General features: G+C 32.3%; 1 protein-coding gene across 1 annotated transcript; it reads left to right on the forward strand.

Moving 5' to 3' along the window:
• The first annotated feature begins 58 nt into the window (after window positions 1–58).
• Window positions 59–19,397, forward strand: dmrt99B (doublesex-Mab related 99B). Its single transcript, XM_075293207.1, has 4 exons — window positions 59–580; window positions 4,488–4,589; window positions 7,583–7,970; window positions 18,129–19,397. The coding sequence occupies exons 1-4, from the start codon at window positions 434–436 to the stop codon at window positions 19,001–19,003; spliced, it is 1,512 nt and encodes a 503-aa protein (XP_075149322.1). The 5' UTR covers window positions 59–433; the 3' UTR covers window positions 19,004–19,397.
• The last annotated feature ends 567 nt before the right edge of the window (window positions 19,398–19,964 follow it).

The raw sequence follows: 19,964 nt of genomic DNA on the forward strand, positions 1-19,964 counted from the left end.
AATTTGAATCAGTTGCAAACGAGTTCTCAGTGCGTTACGACGAAAATTCATAAACAATTGCGGTCGAAATTAAAACCAAACAAAAAGAGAAACAATCGAGGAATTTGAAATAATGTTACAAATCTAATTAATTGAAATAGTGGATTATTAACAAATATAATTTTATGAACAAATAGCAAAGAGAAAATCAATCAATGCAAAGTGAAAATACAAAAAAAAACTATAGGTGTGATTTGGAATTAAAAACAAATTACCAATTAAAAAAATAAATAAAATTAAATACTTTATAAAGTAATGATTTACGTAAATTTTAAATCGGTTTATTAAACATTTGCTGAATATTCTTAAAAGAATATCTATTGATTTAATTGTGTTTCCCTTGCAAAACGTCACCAACATCCCTCCGATATAACGTTGAGGTTTATAAAACGTTATGAGTTTACCCAGCGGCGTTGATATGCAAAATTTAATGTCTCAACATCCGGTTTTAGGAGCCTTGCCTCCAGCATTTTTCCTACGAGCTGCCTCCGAACGTTATCAGCGTACCCCAAAATGTGCCCGTTGCCGAAATCATGGAGTGGTTAGTATTTAATTTCTTTAAAAGAATAAATATTTTTAAATACCTACACTGAAAGAAGATTTTTCTATTCTCAGGAAGCAAATTTTAAACAAATAAAGTTTTCTTTTGATGGTAAAATATTTTAATTAACAGCGAATAAAAATCATTAGAGATAATCGTTGAATCGTTTGATGTCAATGCAGGTTTATTTGCTCTTATAGAAAATATTTTAATTTTAAAGGGAATTTTGTTTTACTAAAATTTCGTTTCGGAAGAAAGTATTTTTTCTTTGGGTGTATATTGAAGATGCAGGAAGAGATGATATTACGTACAATTTGGATATTATGTCATGTTTATTATATGGGGGATATCAAAATGTTGTTCTGTTTAAGAAATTTATCATTTGTTAATATACAAGTTTTACAAAAAAAGATATTTTAAAACCAAGAATTTATGCACCTACCACTAAGATACAGAAAAAGATACACAAAAAATTTGATGGATTTTTTATATTATTTTTAAAATTCATAATGAAATTGAATATCAAGCAGATATTAAACCGCGTTTGTCCCCAACGACCTTTGTCTGGCCTGACAAACTAACATTCTAACAACAAACAAAACTTGGTTGGTCGACATTTTTGTTTCCGAGAAAAGAAATTAGTTTTTTAGCGTGTTGCATTTTCAAAACATTTACTATTTTCTAAAATAGTAAATAGTTGCCTTTATGTTTAAAAACAAAAACACAGTAGAGGAATGGTTAGCTTATCCGTCTTGCATACAAAGGGTCATTGGTTCAATCCCAGGTTCAGTAGAACACAAAAACATTTTTCAGCGCAGGTTGGTCTCCTCCCAGCAATGCTGGTATCATTTCTAAGTGATTCAAAAGCTTATATGCTGATTTCACAAATAATATGAAACGCCGTTGGGAATTGGCTATAAAAAGGAAGTCTCTTATCAGTGAGATAAACCCGCCATATTCATTGATAAGAGAGAAGTTCATCACTGTGATATGAAACCATAACAATATTTTTTCCTACGAAATGAAATTTTGGATCAACGAAATTTCTTCCTTTAGATATTTGTTTATTATACCAGTTTCCAAGTTTGTCCCCAACGATCTTTCTTTAGCCAGAAAAAGACAATTTAAATACCAAATGAAAACATCGTTGGTCTAAAATTTCAATTTCAAAAATAGAAATTAGTTTTTTGAGTACACCATGAACTAAAAAGTCTAGGTGAGACGAAAATAAGGGATAGCCACTATACACGGACGAAAAACAGTTTTTCATATATTTCGGTGTAAGAATTATATGTTTGGAACTCAAATTTTTCAAAACATTCTTTTTAAATGCAAACCTAGGTTAGGTTAGGTGGCAGCCCGAAGTATCAGGCTCACTTAGACTATTCAGTCCATTGTGATACCACATTGGTGAACTTCTCTCTGCAAATGCAAACCTATAATGTTCATAAACTAGTATAATATATTTGTGACATATACACATCTCAGTTGTTTAGATAAAGTTTGTGTGGATGCAAACATAAATTAGTTTAGAAATGTCGTATGAACATATATATGTTTAGAAACGTGAGATAGACAATAGAGAATAACGATGAAAATGGTAATGGAGATAGATAACGAAAGATAACTTAGAGTGAAATATAATATTATTTGTCTGAACAAATAATTCTTTGTTTGAACAAATTCTGAAAATATCTACGCTTGAAGCACAATATGTTTGGGAGTAGGTATTACTGAGGCGATTTTTTGTTTTTTAGGGTGCACCTAACCAAACCTAAGATTAGCTAAAGTACACTCAAATAACGTGAACCCACCAGGAAGGGGAATGTAGTTGAATTTTAGACACTTTTAATTACAAACACAAATATAACAAAAATAAGTAAATATTTTCCGACTATTTCAATAAAATGTATTAAACATATTAAATTGTTTCACTTGTTAAAGAAAATTTCGTAGTAGTCGTGAAACATGAACTTACAATGAAAAAAATATTTTCGTGAGGTCAAAGATTTCATGTCCTTAAAATACGAATGCAAATTGTGCTTAGCATAGAAGACGCATTTTTCTAATATAAAGATTTTTTTTGTCCAAAAGTCGATAAACTTTTCAATGAAGTCGTATTGTCCTTATAATTAAGTGATTTCATTTAAAAATGGGTATCATAACATGAAAGAAAAAACTTTTGGGCTAAAGTCAACTTGACTTTAATAATTCATAAAAATTCTTTAAAATTAATGAAATTGTCTTTAAATTTGTTGCCTTTTTGCAACTTGACTACAAAGCAAAAAATCATTCAAAAATAGGACATAGTTTCCAACACTTTATTTTAAAGACTTTTTTACTTGAATCATATAATAATTTCTACTGAAAATCGAGTCTGTATTTGGAAAATAAAGTTGTCGTTAACTCGTTTTTAAAGGACTTTGATAGCATATGAAGAAAAAACTTGAAAAAAACGGAAAATTGAAATTTGCTTCCTAGAAGCAAGTATACAAATCCCAAATTTAAAAGAGAATTGTGTCTTAAAAGTATGCTTACTTGTATTCTCCGCTTCTTGCGCTCGGAATCAATACCAATATTGGTAAAGTAAAGACAAAACCTTTGGAACAGGGCATGCTTTTTTTCAGTGTAGTATTGACCTATAGATAGAAATTATAACGAATTGAAACGAATCGCAAACACTTTTTGATCTCACGTTAATTAACCCCATTTGATTTTTTCCCATCTAACAAATATCATTCAGGGTTTATCACACTGGCTGTGAAACAACAGAAGAACAATTGATATTGAAAAATCTATGTGTTTGTTGTATTTTAAAACTTGTATGACTTTGTTAAGAATTTCCTTTATAGCAACAAAACCTAGATTTCAAGATCTTGTAAATTGTTATATTCAGTATTTTGTTCATTAAGGTGTGTACTAGTTTAGCCAGTAAAATCGTAAGTAAATCTGTAAAAGCGGCGTATTTTATAAATGTAAGGGAATTGATCCAAAGCAATGGTTGAAAACGTTTGTTTCCTTAAAAAAAATGAAAAAATTGCTATTTTTGAGCAATAATGGGAACTTTATACTGACTTTGTACCAACTAACAGTTTTCACTCACACTTCGCACTTGAAGTTATCATATTTCTTGATCATTTTCATTAATAGTAAGAAAAATGTTCGACATATATTTAATAATACTACATATTTGACTATGGTAGAAATGCTTCGAAAATTATCATTAAAATCGAATCAATAAAACAATTTCATAAATGAAACTTGACATTATAGCAGTTAATTTTGCAATTAAATTACAAAGCTTTTCATATTATTAATGAACATTTTCATAATGGAAAATATTGGTTTCGTAACAATACAAATCTCGTGAGATTTTCACTTTTTTACGCTTTTTACATATGGCATTTACCATTTTTAGTAAAAATTTCTTTGAAGTTTGAAGTATACTTTCTGACAGTTTTTCTGTCGTATTCAATGTATTTCACAAAATTGGTAAATAATACTACATTAATCATTTATCATGAGACAACAAAGTATTTCATTGACATTTAGCACACGAATTTATTTTTTTAGAATGTAATGAACATTTTCAATAAAACGGGAAAATTATCTTAGATTTACGAAATTTTATCGATAGGTCAATTTTAAATATAAATTGTATTAATACTGTTTAGAAAATTTATTTATGAACATAGTAGTGAATAGCATTTTTGTAATAAAGTATCAAATAGGTTTTATACGAAACTACACACAATATATAAACACATTATATATAAGAAATTGATTCCTTTTTAAAGATAACATTTAATTCATTGTATACGGATATTTTTTATTTTCAAGAAAACTGATATTTTACTCGAATTTTTCTAAACCAATCATTTTTTTTCTTTGCGGGTATGTTTTTTAGGTCAGCGCTTTAAAAGGCCACAAACGATATTGCAGATGGCGTGATTGCCTATGTGCCAAATGTACTTTGATTGCAGAGCGACAACGTGTTATGGCTGCCCAGGTGAGTTTGGATTTTCTTAAATGAATTACTATTAAAAATTTAATTAAATAAACCTAAAATAAAGAAATAGTTCTTTCCTTTCTTTGCATCAATAGAAACTTTGTTGTTTGTCTTAAATTTCGTTTCTCAGAAAAGAAAACTCTACACAAATATCTTTTTATTTTCAAATATTAAACAACATGGTTTAACTTACAGTTTTATTATTCTCGGATAAACACTCAAAAAAAAGTGAACTCTCTATTTCAGTAAAGCCAATTTAACTTTATTTTAGTTCATGAAATTATTAATTTTGAAGGAAGGTTCCTTTACTCTAGGGAGCCACCGTGGTGCAATGGTTAGCATGCCCGCCTTGCATACACAAGGTCGTGGGTTCGATTCCTGCTTCGACCGAACACCAAAAAGTTTTTCAGCGGTGGATTATACCACCTCAGAAATGCTGGTGACATTTCTGAGGGTTTCAAAGCTTCTCTAAGTGGTTTCACTGGAATGTGGAACGCCGTTGAGCTTAACATGGAATCGGGCAGCACTCAGTGATAAGAGAAAAGTTCACCAATGTGGTATCACAATGGACTGAATAGTCTAAGTGAACCTGATACATCTGGCTGCCACCTAACCATCATAAACTTCGTACACTAATAGAAAAAATTACGTTTCACAATCGTGAACGGACGTTGTCAAAATGAAACGGAAACGTTCACAAAAAATCAAAACGGAATGTTCACGATTTCGTCCACGGGCGTTCTCGATTTCATGAACGGCAGTCGTTTTTCTTTGGCCATGAAAAGTTTTAAAATAATCGTTAGACATTGTTATGGCAACTCCGCCGTTGGTGCAATGTGCTAAGGCGACTGTTAACGCGTATCGTGCAGGCAACACAGGTTCGAGTCACGGTAGCGAAAATATTTTTTAATTTTGTTTATAAATTCGTAACCATTACGTTCTCAGATCATGAACGCTGGTTGTTATCTTGGCAACGTATGGTGTCATTTTTTCGTTGTCAGATTGACCCCATCTGTTCTCAGTTTGACAACACTTGTGTGTTGATTCATTTTCATGAACGGATCGTTTCGAAATGACCACGCCGTTCATGATTTTTGCTATGGGTGTATGTCACTAAAGACATTCTTGAAATTTTGAACTCCAAGTTTTCCCTTCAAACTACAAAATTTTCTTTAACAAGTAGAAAAACTTTGTTATGTTTAATAAATTTGCTTCAATTTGTCGAAAAATATTTACTTATTTTTATGACATCGGCGTGAAGCCAACGTTTGTAATACTGTTTAGTTAAAATTTTCTAAAAATATTCAAAATTTTCTAAAATTAACCGAAAGTTTTCTTCCTGGTGGGTTCACTGTTTTTTCAGTGAAGTCAACTAAAATATTGGAATTGTGGCGATGTCAAAAGTCGAGTTGTGTTATGGTTTTTATTATTATTCCCGAATGAAAACAATTGAAATCTAAAGACCTGATTCTTGGAATAAGTACTAGGGATATAAAAATGGAAAATCGATTCTTCAACTAATTGACTTTTTGTCAAAAAAAAATCGAACTCAATTATTTGTAATCTCTAAAATCGACTTTGAAAAGGTTGAAAAATTGGCTGCATTGCAATCCCTATATGAAAAAATCTACTTTCCTCCCAAACGAAATTTTCAGACCAATGAACATCGTTTGGAAATTTCTATTCAAGACAAAATAGTTTGTTTAGAAGAATTGTATACACAAAAAAATATTTTATGTTTTCAATCGCGAAATTAATTGATCCAATTAATTTTTAATTGAAATGTCTTCAATCACAGAAATAATAATATCAATTAAAAAATTAATTGATCCAATTAATTTTTGCGACTGAATTTTGTTGCAATAAAAAAAAATTAATTGAATATTTTAAAACTCAATTAACACTTTAATTGGAAAAATTTTCGTGAATTTGTTTTGTGTCTATATATAATTATTGGGATAAACATGGACGTCTTTAGTATAGTAGCCCAAAATGTTTTTTTTTCGGATTCAATCACGAAATTAGTTGATTCAATTATTTTTTTTTAATGAAAAAAATATCTTCAATCATAAAAACGATAGTATCAATCACAGTTTTAATTGGGCATAAAAAAATATTTGATTTTCTTTTATAATTAATTTTAATCCACATTTCAATAACATAGAGATTATGATAACATTGTACTGTAATATTTAAGATACTTATCTTGTTGTATTGGCATATAATTCAATAAATAAATAAATAAAAGTAAATTGACGTAATTAATTTAATTGATGTTGATTGCAAAACTCAATAATTTTTTTTAATTAAAAACGTAACTATTTTGAATTACTTTCTTAACTCACTTTGTGTTTTTAGTTGGATTAAAAGATTGATTGTTTGAAATAAATGTTTAATTAAAAAATTTAAAAAAAAATCACCTGTTTTAGCTGATTTAGTCTTTCGAGTTTGATTAAAAAGTTAATGGTAACAATTAATTTATTCATTGAAAAAAATTTCAACTTCAATTAAGTTAAAAACTTCAATTAAGTTTTTAATTGGAAATATTTTGGTTTTCTTTCTTTCTGTGCTCAGCGTGTTTTACCAATTCCTAAATCAGCTTATATTGCACACACAAGTGAATTTAAAGAAACTTCGTTTCATGAAAACAAAATATAATTAACTCCAAACAGCTGATGTTCCGTTTCCTACAAACGATACAACTTTTCGGTAGAATAAAAACGAAAACAATATAATTTTTAAATATAATCTGAAATCTTTCGAACGATTTCGATATTCACGAAATTGGCTGCGGAAAAAAGTAACAGTATTTTTGGTGATATTTTGTGACACCTGCTTTCGAAATGTTTTAATTTTTTTCTGTAACTACTTAGTAGAGACAATGCGACAATTTTTCCGTGTATTCAAAGTCTATTTCCTTCCTTTGGCAATATTATTTTTGGACCGAAATTCTTTTTAAACAACTCCAGTATGTCTCCTCTTCGTTATTCCAGGTTGCATTACGTCGTCAGCAAGCTCAAGAAGAAAATGAGGCTCGTGAATTGGGCCTACTCTATACAAATGTACCACCAAGAGTGCCATCACAAAATGCCAGTGATTCCACAACAACAACGACAACAACAGCATCCCAATTGAGTCCCCAAAATAATAACACCAATGGAGTATTTCACACGGGAATACCATCACCACCCAGTGATGGTTTGGATTCCACATCAAATGCAGGCCATCATCATTCGAGAATGCAATTTGGTAGTAATGGCAGTACGAATGGTGGTCCCGGTAGTGGAGGTAATGGTGGAGATTCCGATTCTGAAATGCGCATAAGAGCTGAAAGACTGTCAATGGGTTTCTCACCGGATCGCACAGAAGTTGAAAGTCCTGGTAAGTTGGCATAAAGTGCCACAATTATTATTTTTTTTTTCATATTAAATAGTTTTTTTTTCTTTTTGTTGCACTTGATTTTAATGGCAACAGTTTTTTCGCTTTTTTGGTTATGACGTTAAGTGAAAACAATTGCTTTCCAAGATGTAGATGTAGAGTGTGTACTAGCACAACACTTGATGTTAAAAAGAGTTCCCTCGTGACTTTTTTACACTCTTCATTTTCAATTGCAACTTTTGTCAAAGGGTTTTGCGTTTTCAGTGAGGCATGTTTCATGTGAGTACATTTCGTCGGTAATGGAGGGGAGAAACTGAGAAGTGTCGGCGGGTTTATTGTTGATTTTGTGTTGAAAGTGTTGCGGTGCATAAACATGTTATGGTAAAGAATTTCCCTATAATTCATAGCAGATTTAATGCACAGTGGGAATAAGGCCTACAAAATATGTGAACAATATATTGAAGAAATTATAACACATTCTTTAGAGAGAATAATATCTTCTTAACTCAAAAAAATGGTAAAAGAAAAAATACTTTCGTCTGAAAAAGAAATTTCAAACAAATGAAGTTGGTCTTTGCTACAAATATTTTCTTTAAGAGCACATGCGAATTTATGACAAGCATTACACAGACTGTCCTTAATATTTTGTATTTGCTTTTAAAGTATATTTTTAGAGTCAAAAGAAAACTTTTTTAGTCTAAAATTTCATTCCTCAGAAAGTGTGTGGATTAGACTTAAAGTGTCGAATTAAAAATAATGGGGAGCTACTTATCCGAAGATTTTGGAATATCGATTTCATATTTTTTTTTCTAAATTCTTTGTAAGCATGTTTAAAATTCCCATGATTCTACCCACTGTTCGTTAATCTTCAAGCTTGGCGACAAAAGATTTTCCACTTCCATAAGCCGTCAAAAGAAATGTTGTTTACATTTTCACGCTCTTGCAAATTGTTACGACCTTTGCTTCTCAACCTAAACATATACATACTTGACTGAAAGTTGTTCTTTTTTTCTGTGCAATCAGTTGCCACCAACGCATTTCTTTACCGCAGAGGTTATTTAATTTGTTGGCAAAATCACATGAGGGTTGTGTTGCTTTCTTTTTTACACAAAAAGGGGCCGAAATTGTTAACGAGGTTTCAAATTTTAATGTGAATAGCTAAAGAAAGCGTACGAGTATGTGAGCAGTCGTTTCAAAATGAACTCAAATCTTAGGGAAATTATTGTTACAATAAATAGACGTTGCGATAAATGTACTGGTAAATAATTTGCCATTTCAAGTACTCTTGATACATCTTTAATATGTTAACTTTTAATGGCAACCTTAATATAGTTACGAAAATTTAGAGAATATTTAATATAACGTGTGGAACAATTTGTGGCATTTTTATACCCTCCACCATAGGATAGGGGGTATATTAACTTTGTCATTCCGTTTGTAACACATCGAAATATTGCTCTAAGACACCATAAAGTATATATATTCTGGGTCGTGGTGAAATTCTGAGTCGATCTAAGCATGTCCGTCCGTCCGTCTGTCCGTCTGTCCGTCTGTCCGGCTGTCCGTCCGTCTGTGGAAATCACGCTAACTTCCGAACGAAACAAGCTATCGACTTCAAACTTGGCACAAGTAGTTGTTATTGATGTAGGTCGGATGGTATTGAAAATCGGCCATATCGGACCACGTTTACGTATAGCCCCCATATAAACCGATCCCCAAATTTGGCTTGGGGAGCCTCCCGGAGCAGCAAAATTCATCCGATCCGGTTGAAATTTGGTACCTGATGTTAGTATACGGCCTCTAACAACCATGCAAAAATTGGTCCATATCGGTCCATAATTATATATAGCTCCCATATAAACCGATCCCCAGATTTGACCTCCGGAGCCTCTTGGAGGAGCAAAATTCATCCGATCCGGTTGAAATTTAGTACGTGGTCTTAGTATACGGTCTCTAACACCCATGCAAAAATTGGTCCATGTCGGTCCATAATTATATATAGCCCCCATATAAACCGATCCCCAGATTTGACCTCCGGAGCCTCTTGGAGGGGAAAAATTCATCCGATCCGGTTGAAATGTGGTACCTGATGTTAGTATACGGTCTCTAACAACCATGCAAAAATTGGTCCATATCGGTCCATAATTATATATAGCCCCCATATAAACCGATCCCCAGATTTGACCTCCGGAGCCTTTTGGAGGGGAAAAATTCATCCGATCCTGTTGAAATTTGGTACCTGATGTTAGTATACGGCCTCTAACAACCATGCAAAAATTGGTCCATATCGGTTCATAATTATATATAGCTCCCATATAAACCGATCCCCAAATTTGAACTCCGGAGCCTCTTGGAGGAGCAAAATTCATCCGATCCAATTGAAATTTAGTACGTGGTGTTAGTATATAGTCTCTAACAACCATGCAAAAATTGGTCCATATCGGTTCATAATTATATATAGCTCCCATATAAACCGATCCCCAGATTTGACCTCAGGAGCCTCTTGGAGGAGCGAAATTCATCCGATCCAGTTGAAATTTGGTACATGGTGTTAGTATATGGTATATAACAACCATGCAAAAATTGGTCCATATCGGTTCATAATTATATATAGCAAAAGTCATCCGATGCGGTTGAAATTTGGTACATTTTGTCAATATATGGCCTCTAACAGCCATGTAAAAATTGGTCAATATCGGTCTTTAGTTATATATAGCCGATGACTTATTACACAAAAATTGGTCCATATCGCCAAAAATAATCTACCAAAACTTTATTTCCATAGAAAATTTTGTCAAATTTTATTACTATAGAAAGTTGTGTCAAAATTTCATTTCTATAGAAATGTTTGTCAAAATTTTATTTCCATAGAAAGTTTTGTCAAAATTTTATTTTTATAGAAAATTTTGTAAAAAATTTATTTCTGTACAAAATTTTGTCAACATTTTACTTCCATAGAAAATTTTGTCAACATTTTATTTCTATAGAAAATTTTGTCAAGTTTTTATTTCTATAGAAAATTTTGTCAAAATTTTATTTCTATAGAAAATTTTGTCAAGTTTTCATTTGTGTAGAAAATTTTGTCAAACTATATTATATACGTATTTAATCGGCCTTTTTTTGTTTAATATATACCCCGTATGGGCTAACTTACAATTTAGAAGACAGTGTTAAAAAGTTTTACGATACCTTGCCATCGGCAAGTGTTATCGCAACCCAAGTAATTCGATTGTGGATGACAGCCTTTAGTAGAAGTTCCTACGCAATCCATGGTGGAGGGTACATAAGATTCGGCCTGGCCGAACTTACGGCCGTATATACTTGTTATATCTATTGTGTTGTAAAGAGGATATATTTAAAGCTATAAGGAATCAATAGAAAAATCTTTAGTGTAAAGAAAAAGTCTTTGGAACCGTACATACTGTAGAGTTTGAAATTTTTACAATATCTATAAGGAACTTTATTCGAATCGACTCCTACAATTGAACTGACTTTTTTGTTATTATGTCGCGTACTGCCATCTTACTAATACAGTACACAGAAAAAATATTGTGATTAGACCAAAGATTTCATGTCCTTAAACTACGAATGCCATTTTTGTGCCATGATTTTTTGGTTAAGCAAAAACTTGTCGATAAACTTATCATTGAAATCGTTTTGACCTTTGGTCATAAAAAAAATCTTTGAAACTAAGGTCAAGTTTGTGATATATTACACAGAAAAAAATTTACATAATGGGAAAAATGAACTATCTCGTGCGAAAATTGAACTAAATTGTATTCCAAATTTTGAGATTCTTTAAATTGACGAAAATTTTCCGACTTTTTTTTGGATCTTTAATTACCATTTACGAAATGCATCTTTCTCGAAAAGAAAAAATGAACTAAAAATAAAGAAAACATCTTAAGCGCCAGATCATTCATTCATTCATTCATTCTTACTATTTTTGAGAAGTGTAGGAAAAATTTCTTCTGTTTTAGTTAGAATTGAACTAATTTATATGCAATTGAAATTTTACTGCCATTTAGTTCATAAAATTTTTGAGACATACTTGGAATAAAGAAAAAATCGTTGGGCTGGGGAAATTTCTTACAAAATTTTAAAAATAAACTAAAACAAAATAAAATTTTTGCAATAAATATTAGTTCATTTAAGCATCAGTTTTACAACAGACATTTTTTCTGTGTATATAACCTAAATTTAAGGATACGCAATCTACACGACATTAAGGAAAAATTTCTATGAAATAAAAAAACTGTAATCAAATAATCTCAATAATTTTCTTTAAGTATTGATTTCTTTAAATTTAGGCCACGAATCTTCGAAATTTGTGTCCTTCAGTTAAAGTCGTCAAAACTAGCCTATACTTATTTGAGGATTTTGCATCTTCGTTTTAAAGTGCAATAGTACATTGGCTCATATGTATATCAAATCGCCTCTGAAGAAGCAATTCAATGATAATTGCGAAATACTAGGAATGATGGATTAAAAATAAATAAAGGAAACTAAGATCTCAAGCTTAATAAAACTATTGACATTTATTAAAAAGAAAAAGATCGAATAAAACACCAAGAAACAAAAGTTTTTTGAAATTAAAAAAAAAAAATGTTTGCTTTGGAGTATATTTCATATTTTGTCTTCATGTTTTGTACATGCATACCTTTGTTGATATATCACAAAAATTCGATTAATTAGATTTGTGTTCTAGTTTAAAATTTATAGGACCTAGATTAAATGCTATATAGCTCCCAAAGACATTTCTTTATTTTATAGAAGCAGCATCTTTGGCCCGGAATCAAAGTCAAATTCATTGAATTCAAGTAAACTTTTTTGAGTGTTGGGATTAATTCTTGAGTATTTGTGTGGGGTCTTCTTTTGCAAAAGTCATTTTTTTGCATAACCTAACCTCATTACTTTTCACCGGATTTCTTCTTACATCCGTTCACTTCTACAATATTCTCATATGTCCTTTTCCAGTCTGTTTGAAATGCTGCCTGTCCTTAAAGCTGATATCTATTCTCCGTACTAAATTCTAGTTCTTGGCTCGATTTGTTCGCGATCACCTTCATTACACACTGAAAAAAATATTAACGTGATATTAAAGATTGCACAACTTAAATTTTAGGATGCGCATTTTAAAAAATATTAAGGACAAATTTCTTTAAAATAAAGAAATTTTAATTAAAATAAAGTGTATAACTTTTTCTTGAAAATTATTTTTTATCAAATGTAGGACACAAATTTTTAAAAATTTGCGTACCTCCGTTCAAATCGTACATTTTTATCCTAAGAAAAATTTTCCTTTAATTAAAGAAACACATGTTTGATTTAACGAAATTGCCCTTAAATTAACTGATATATTGAATCTTTGGACTTAATATAAAAAACGCTTCAAATATAGGCTAAGTCTTATTTTGAGGATTTAGAATCTTTGGTTTAACGTTTATTTTGGAATTAAGAAGACACTTTTTGCTCTGAAGTATACATTATAATATGGACTTTTAAACCGACATTTGTTTGTACACGGAAAAAAAGCATGTCCGATACCAAAGATTTCGTCTCTACATTAACAATTTTGGTATTGACCCCGAGCCAAAGAAGTGGAGAATACAAGCAAGGATACTTTTAAGACACAATTCTCTTTTAAATTTGTGGTTTGTGTACTTGCTTCTACGAAGCTAATTTTAATTTTTCGTTTTTTCAGCTTTTTTTCTTCGACAACTTTATTTTCTAAACTAAGACCCGACTTCCAGTAGAAATTATGCTATGTTTCAAGTAAAAAACGTCTGTAAAATAAAGTATTGAAAAACATGTCCTATATTTAAACGAATTTTTGCTTTGTAATCAAGATGCAAAAAGACAACAAATTTAAAGACAATTTCATTAAATTTAAAGAATTTTTCTGAATTGTCAAAGTCAAGTTGACCTTAGCCCAAACATGTTTTCTTTCATGTTATGATACCCATTTTTAAGTGAAATCACTTAATTATAAGGACAATACGACTTCATTGAAAAGTTTATCGACTTTTGAACAAGGAAAAAAACTTTATATTAGAGAAATGTGTCTTCTATGCTAAGCAAAATTTGCATTCGTATTTTAAAGACATGAAATCTTTGACCTCACGACAATATTTTTTTCAGTGTACGTGAATTGCTTTATTAATAACAATTCGATAAATGAGATTTGCACCCTAATTTGAATTTTATATGCTAGATAGGTCGCAAAAATTCTTTTAAAAAAACTTATAGAAGCCGCATCTTTGGCCCTAGATCAATACCAAAATCTATAAGGGAAGGTCAAAATCTTTGCATCCAAGTAAACTTTTCTTTGAGTATGCCTTCAGAATACACTTTTCTTTTATCCTCTTCACACAATATTATTTAATGGTTGATATTTCCGCTGGTATTGTAACAAGATCCAAAAAATGACTTTCAAACTTTTTAAAAATTGGATTTTTTGTAAAGCAAAATTGAAAAATTTTGCCTAGCATAGAAGACGCAATTTCCTGATAAACAGTTTTTCCATGTCAAAAAATTATCAATTTTTTTTTAATGAAGTCGTTGTTTTCCTTATAGTTAAGTGATTCTTCTTAAAACTGGGTATCTAAAAGAAGACTTAACAAGTATATACAGCAGTAAGTTCGGCCGGGCCGAAACTTAAATACCCACCACCATGAACCAATTATTAGGGTTTCCTTTGAAATTTCAGGAGGGCTTGAGGACTTGAGGACACTTCCCGATGATAAATTTAAAGATTTCACCTATGAGGACTATATCAGATTCTGGATTTAGTTCTAAATTTCAGGCAAATTGGATAAAAACTACGAATTCTATAAGCCCAAAAAGAAAAATCGGGAGATCGGTTTATATGGGGACTATACCAAAACATGGACCGCTACACACCATTTTATGGTTCTAAAATACCTCTAGAATTTGAAATTGAGGCAAATTGGATAAAAACTACGGATTCTATAAGCCCAAGAAGTAAAGTCGGGAGATCGGTCTATATGGGGGCTATACCAAAACATGCACTGACACTCACCATTTTGGCACACCTCTTCAAGGTTCCAAAATACCTCTAGATTTTCAATTTCGCGCAAATTGGATGAAAACTACGGTTTCTATAAGCGAAAGACCCCAAATCGGGAGGTCGGTTTATATGGGGGCTATACCAAAACATGGACCGACACTCACCATTTTTGGCACACCTCTTCAAGGTCCCAAAATATCTCTAGATTTTCAATTTCGCACAAATTGGATGAAAACTACGGTTTCTATAAGCAAAAGACCCCAAATCGGGAGGTCGGTTTATATGGGGGCTATACCAAACCATGGACCGACACTCACCATTTTTGGCACACCTCTTCAAGGTCCCAAAATACCTCTAGATTTTCAATTTCGCGCAAATTGGATGAAAACTACGGTTTCTATAAGCGAAAGACCCCAAATCGGGAGGTCGGTTTATATGGGGGCTATACCAAAACATGGACCGACACTCACCATTTTTGGCACACCTCTTCAAGGTCCCAAAATATCTCTAGATTTTCAATTTCGCGCAAATTGGATGAAAACTACGGTTTCTATAAGCGAAAGACCCCAAATCGGGAGGTCGGATTATATGGGGGCTATACCAAAACATGGCCCGATATAGCCCATCTTCGAACTTGACCTGCGCGCAGACAAAAGACGATTCTGTGCCAAATTTCAGGACGATAGCTCCATTATTGAATGCTGTAGCGTGATTACAACAGACAGCCAGACAGACAGACAGACGGACAGACGGACATGCTTATATCGTCTTAGAATTTCTCCCTGATCAAGAATATATATACTTTATATAGTCGGAAATCGATATTTCGATGCGTTACAAACGGAATGACAAACTTATTATACCCCGTCACCATTCTATGGTGGTGGGTATAAAAATGGTACATGAAAGAAAATTTGGTTTGACTAAGGTCAACTTGGCTTTAATAATTCTGAACAATTTTTTTTTTCAAATTAATGAAATCGTCCTTAAATTTTTTACATTTTTATCTTAACTACAAATAAAAAGCCTTCAAAAATGGGAGACGTTTTTTTAATATTTTAGTTTGAAGACGTTTTTTATTTGAAACTTGAAGTCAAGTTTGCATTTTCAAATTAAATTTGTCAATACGTTTTTAAAAGACTTTGAAGAAAATAGTTAACAAAAATTGAAATTTTTCTTGGTATCAAATGCGCAAAACTCAAATTTAAAAGCTAATTGTGTCTTAAAGATATCCTTATTACAATTCTCCCTTTCTTTGGTTTGGAATCAATACCAAAATCATTAGTGTAAGGACAAAACCTTAGGAAAAGGACATGATTTCATTCAGTGCACACATTGATGACAAATAATGTCAAAATTGAGTACTTTAGGTAACCTCTGTGAGTATTACTGGTTGTTGATCTGTATTTACTATTTTGCTTTTATAAATTTCAAAATAGATACCTAAAGGGTATCTAAGTCTCTGCGGTAAATGGTAAAATATAATTTTGGTATATATAGTTGGATATAAATTGTAAAATTTGTTACTAAATTTAGAAACAGTCTCAGCATCAATTTAAAACTCACAAACCTACAAATGAAACGAATCGTTCTCTTATACGAGATGCTATTTGCAGAATATATTCTTAAATATTTTTGGTATTTTTATTCAAACTGGGGAGTGGGGGTAAAAAAATACCTTCACAACTGGTTTCCATTAACACTGAAATTATCGCAATTGATTAAATCCATTTCCCTCTGTCTTCCCTGCAAATTGGGATATTTCCCAGCCCCCTTTCAACGAGAGAAGCATCACAGTAAAACAAACAAAAATAAAGTATCAAATTTTATATGTTGGATATTTGTAAAACCTGGCCAGGAAAACATCTCACATTGATACACAAGTATTCTACGGTGGCAGCAAATATTTTTATTTTCGCGTAACTTAGTAACCAGTGCAAGCAGGCAGTCAGGCAGGGCACTTGATATCCAATAAATACCTTCAGAAACCAGTCACTCAGTTGTCATACGATATCTTCTCCGTTTTGTAGTGCCTTCTCTGTATCTCTTTTTTGGATTTTATTCGTTTAGTTTGCCGTTTCCATTTCATCTTCTTTTGTTTGTTAATATTTGCCTGGTTTTGAGTGAAGCACTTTTTTGTTTGAAAATTTAATTAAATTATGATTCATTCCCACACTAACATGTCGTGGTTGATGAAGGCGGAGAAGAGGCAGTAGAGGAATCCATCATCCAGTGAACTCTTATTGATTTTATTTTATTTTCTTGTTTACTTTTGTTTTGTTGTTGATCATCATCATCTTCTCCTCTTCTTTAGTATAACTGGCAAAGGCAGTAAAATCGAAATCTTCATCATATTGACATTCCTTTGCAAACATTTTTGTTTAAATTGTATTTCGTTATTGTTTTCAAAAGTAAGAAGTGTTTCTCAAAAAAGGTAATCAATCCATTCCACTTCGTCATAACCAAGGGGCAATAATACAGGGCTGTCGTATTAGTCTGTATATATTTCCTTGTCATATGCAGAACCTTTTATGAAAGTGATGTGTAAGAAAGAATTCCATTAGATTTGAAATATAAGAATTTAAACATTTCTAGAATAGGTAATGAAATGTCAATCAGAAATTCTTATTCGGGAATGGTAATTTTTTAGATATAATTTTTGCGTAATAATTCACGTAATAAGTCGTTCTCAAAACTGGGGAGTTATTTCACAATGAGAAACCTAAAAATGAAATAAATTAAAAAATTCCCCAAAAATCGTGGTTATTGATCTTTGTAGACCAAATTGGGGACATATTTAATTTTTATTTTTGGGGATTTATTTCATGGGGACTTATTTCAAAGAGCCATAATTTTAGCATAATCCATTGGTTTCAAAATTTTTGGGTATTTATTAGTGGAATTTATTTTGAAAGAGCTATAATGTTAGCGTAATCCGTTAATTTCAAAATTTTTGGCGATTTATTTCATTTTTATTTGTGGGATTTATTTCATGGGGACTTATTTCAAAGAGCCATAATATTAATATAGTCCGTTGGTTTCATAATTTTTGACATTTGAAACTCCAGGAATTTGTATTATGTTCTTGCAATTTATTAACTTCGCATTCCTTTTGGTTGTTCTCCTTGCAGGTTCTAAACGTGCTAGACTTTCCAACGAAACCGATCAAGATACCGGCTCTGAATCTTCACCCAGTAGTCCCCGGGCCAAAGTGACCAACTATCAGAATAATGGAAATCATTCTCCCGCCCGTACAGGACCACCTAGCTCTCCAGAATCCGATCTCGATGTTGACTCGGCACCCGATGAGGCTACACCAGAAAATCTCAGCTTAAAAAAAGAAGACTCGACATCACCACCCCATACTCCATCAACGGACAGCATGCATATGTTGAGGAGTTTCAGTAATGGTAATCCCCAAGGATTCATGCCATATCATCATACACAATTTTTGGCAGCAGCGGCAGCCAGTGCTCATGCCCAACATTCACCCCATCATCATCAGCATCATCAACAACCACCAATGATGGGACATCATCCAGCAGCTGCTGCTGGTCCCCATGCTCAACCGCAACAACCCCACCAACGATCCCCCGTAGATGTTCTTATGCGCGTGTTTCCCAATAGGAGACGTAGTGATGTGGATCAATTGCTGCAACGTTATCGTGGTGATGTTCTACAGACCATGGAGGCCATGATATCCGGGGAGGATCTGAATCATTTAATGCCCAATTCGGCTCATTCGCCACCCAATGTGCCACCTTCACCGCCATTTCCCTTGAAATCGGCCTTTTCACCCTTAGTTCCTCCGGCTGCCGTTTTTGGTTCACCTACCCACCGATATCCACCATTTATGCAGGCCCATGCTAAGCGATTTCTGGCTGCACCATATGCAGGTACAGGCTATTTACCCGGTGTTATAAATCCCGCCGATTGTGAACAATCTGAATCGAATGGTGGAACCTCCGTGGATCGCAATAGTAATGCGGGGGATTCACAAGATTGAGAAATCGATATGGCCGGTGGTGAGAACAACGGCATGTTTAGACCTTTCGAGTAGCGCTGGCGCATGTTAGACTATGTAGAGGTAGAGCAAGAAGGACCCGATGCCCCTTTGGCAGTGGACCATGGAGTGACTCACTATATATATAGGCAACTAATCTGAAAAACATGTATTTATGTACAGTTACAAAGAATAGGCTTAAAATTATATACCCTTTATAATAATAAGGCAAAACCCCCAAACCCAGTTTTTTTTTGGAGAAACACAGCAAGGTCATCGCTATATCAGAATCCTTAAATATGACCTACCAATCGCATCTTTTTCCCAATGTTATTTCGTAGTTTTTTAATGTTAATGTTAGAGTGATATTCAAATACATAAAATTGTTGCTTTCTAAGATGTTTAGTTGTTAAACTAAAGTACTATAAGACAAAAAGTGTATTTAAATAAATACAAGAAAAACCAAAAACAAACTTTAAACTAATGTTAGTATATCTTCAATATAAACGTATCTGAGAATGTATCCCCTTTAGACAAAAATGTAATTAGAACTTCCCACACATATATCATTTTGCTGGGAGGGGAGTGTATAGTATTTAGGCTACCCCACCCTTTTTGACCCCTCCCTTAATTGTAAAAACGATTTCCATTATTTTAATAATACTCCATGTACTCCATTTTGAATGACCCAATAACCGAAGACATACATATTGCGATATTTATTAAATAGTTTATTGTTAAGCCTTAAGAGAAAAAGAAAAGTAAACCCAACCATTATTTGTAAAATAGATAACCAATATAATGAATACTGTGTTAAATAAAATTAACGAAATATTACAAAAAAAATTAAAATTATTTCTTTGTTGCCTTATTTAAAAAAGGGATAGTATACAGGAAAGAAAATCATCGTTGGATAATTTTTCCAAGTACTTACTTACTTTCGAATGTATGTGGGTTACAAATT

This window comes from Haematobia irritans, chromosome 1 (assembly GCF_050003625.1).
Source record: "Haematobia irritans isolate KBUSLIRL chromosome 1, ASM5000362v1, whole genome shotgun sequence".
Lineage (NCBI taxonomy): Eukaryota > Metazoa > Arthropoda > Insecta > Diptera > Muscidae > Haematobia > Haematobia irritans.

Coding starts and splice junctions, on each gene's coding strand:
- dmrt99B (XM_075293207.1), top strand. CDS start 434: ATGAGTTTACCCAGCGGCGTTGATATGCAAAATTTAATGTCTCAACAT. Junction 581..4,487: donor GTTGCCGAAATCATGGAGTG/GTTAGTATTTAA, acceptor TATGTTTTTTAG/GTCAGCGCTTTAAAAGGCCA. Junction 4,590..7,582: donor AACGTGTTATGGCTGCCCAG/GTGAGTTTGGAT, acceptor TCGTTATTCCAG/GTTGCATTACGTCGTCAGCA.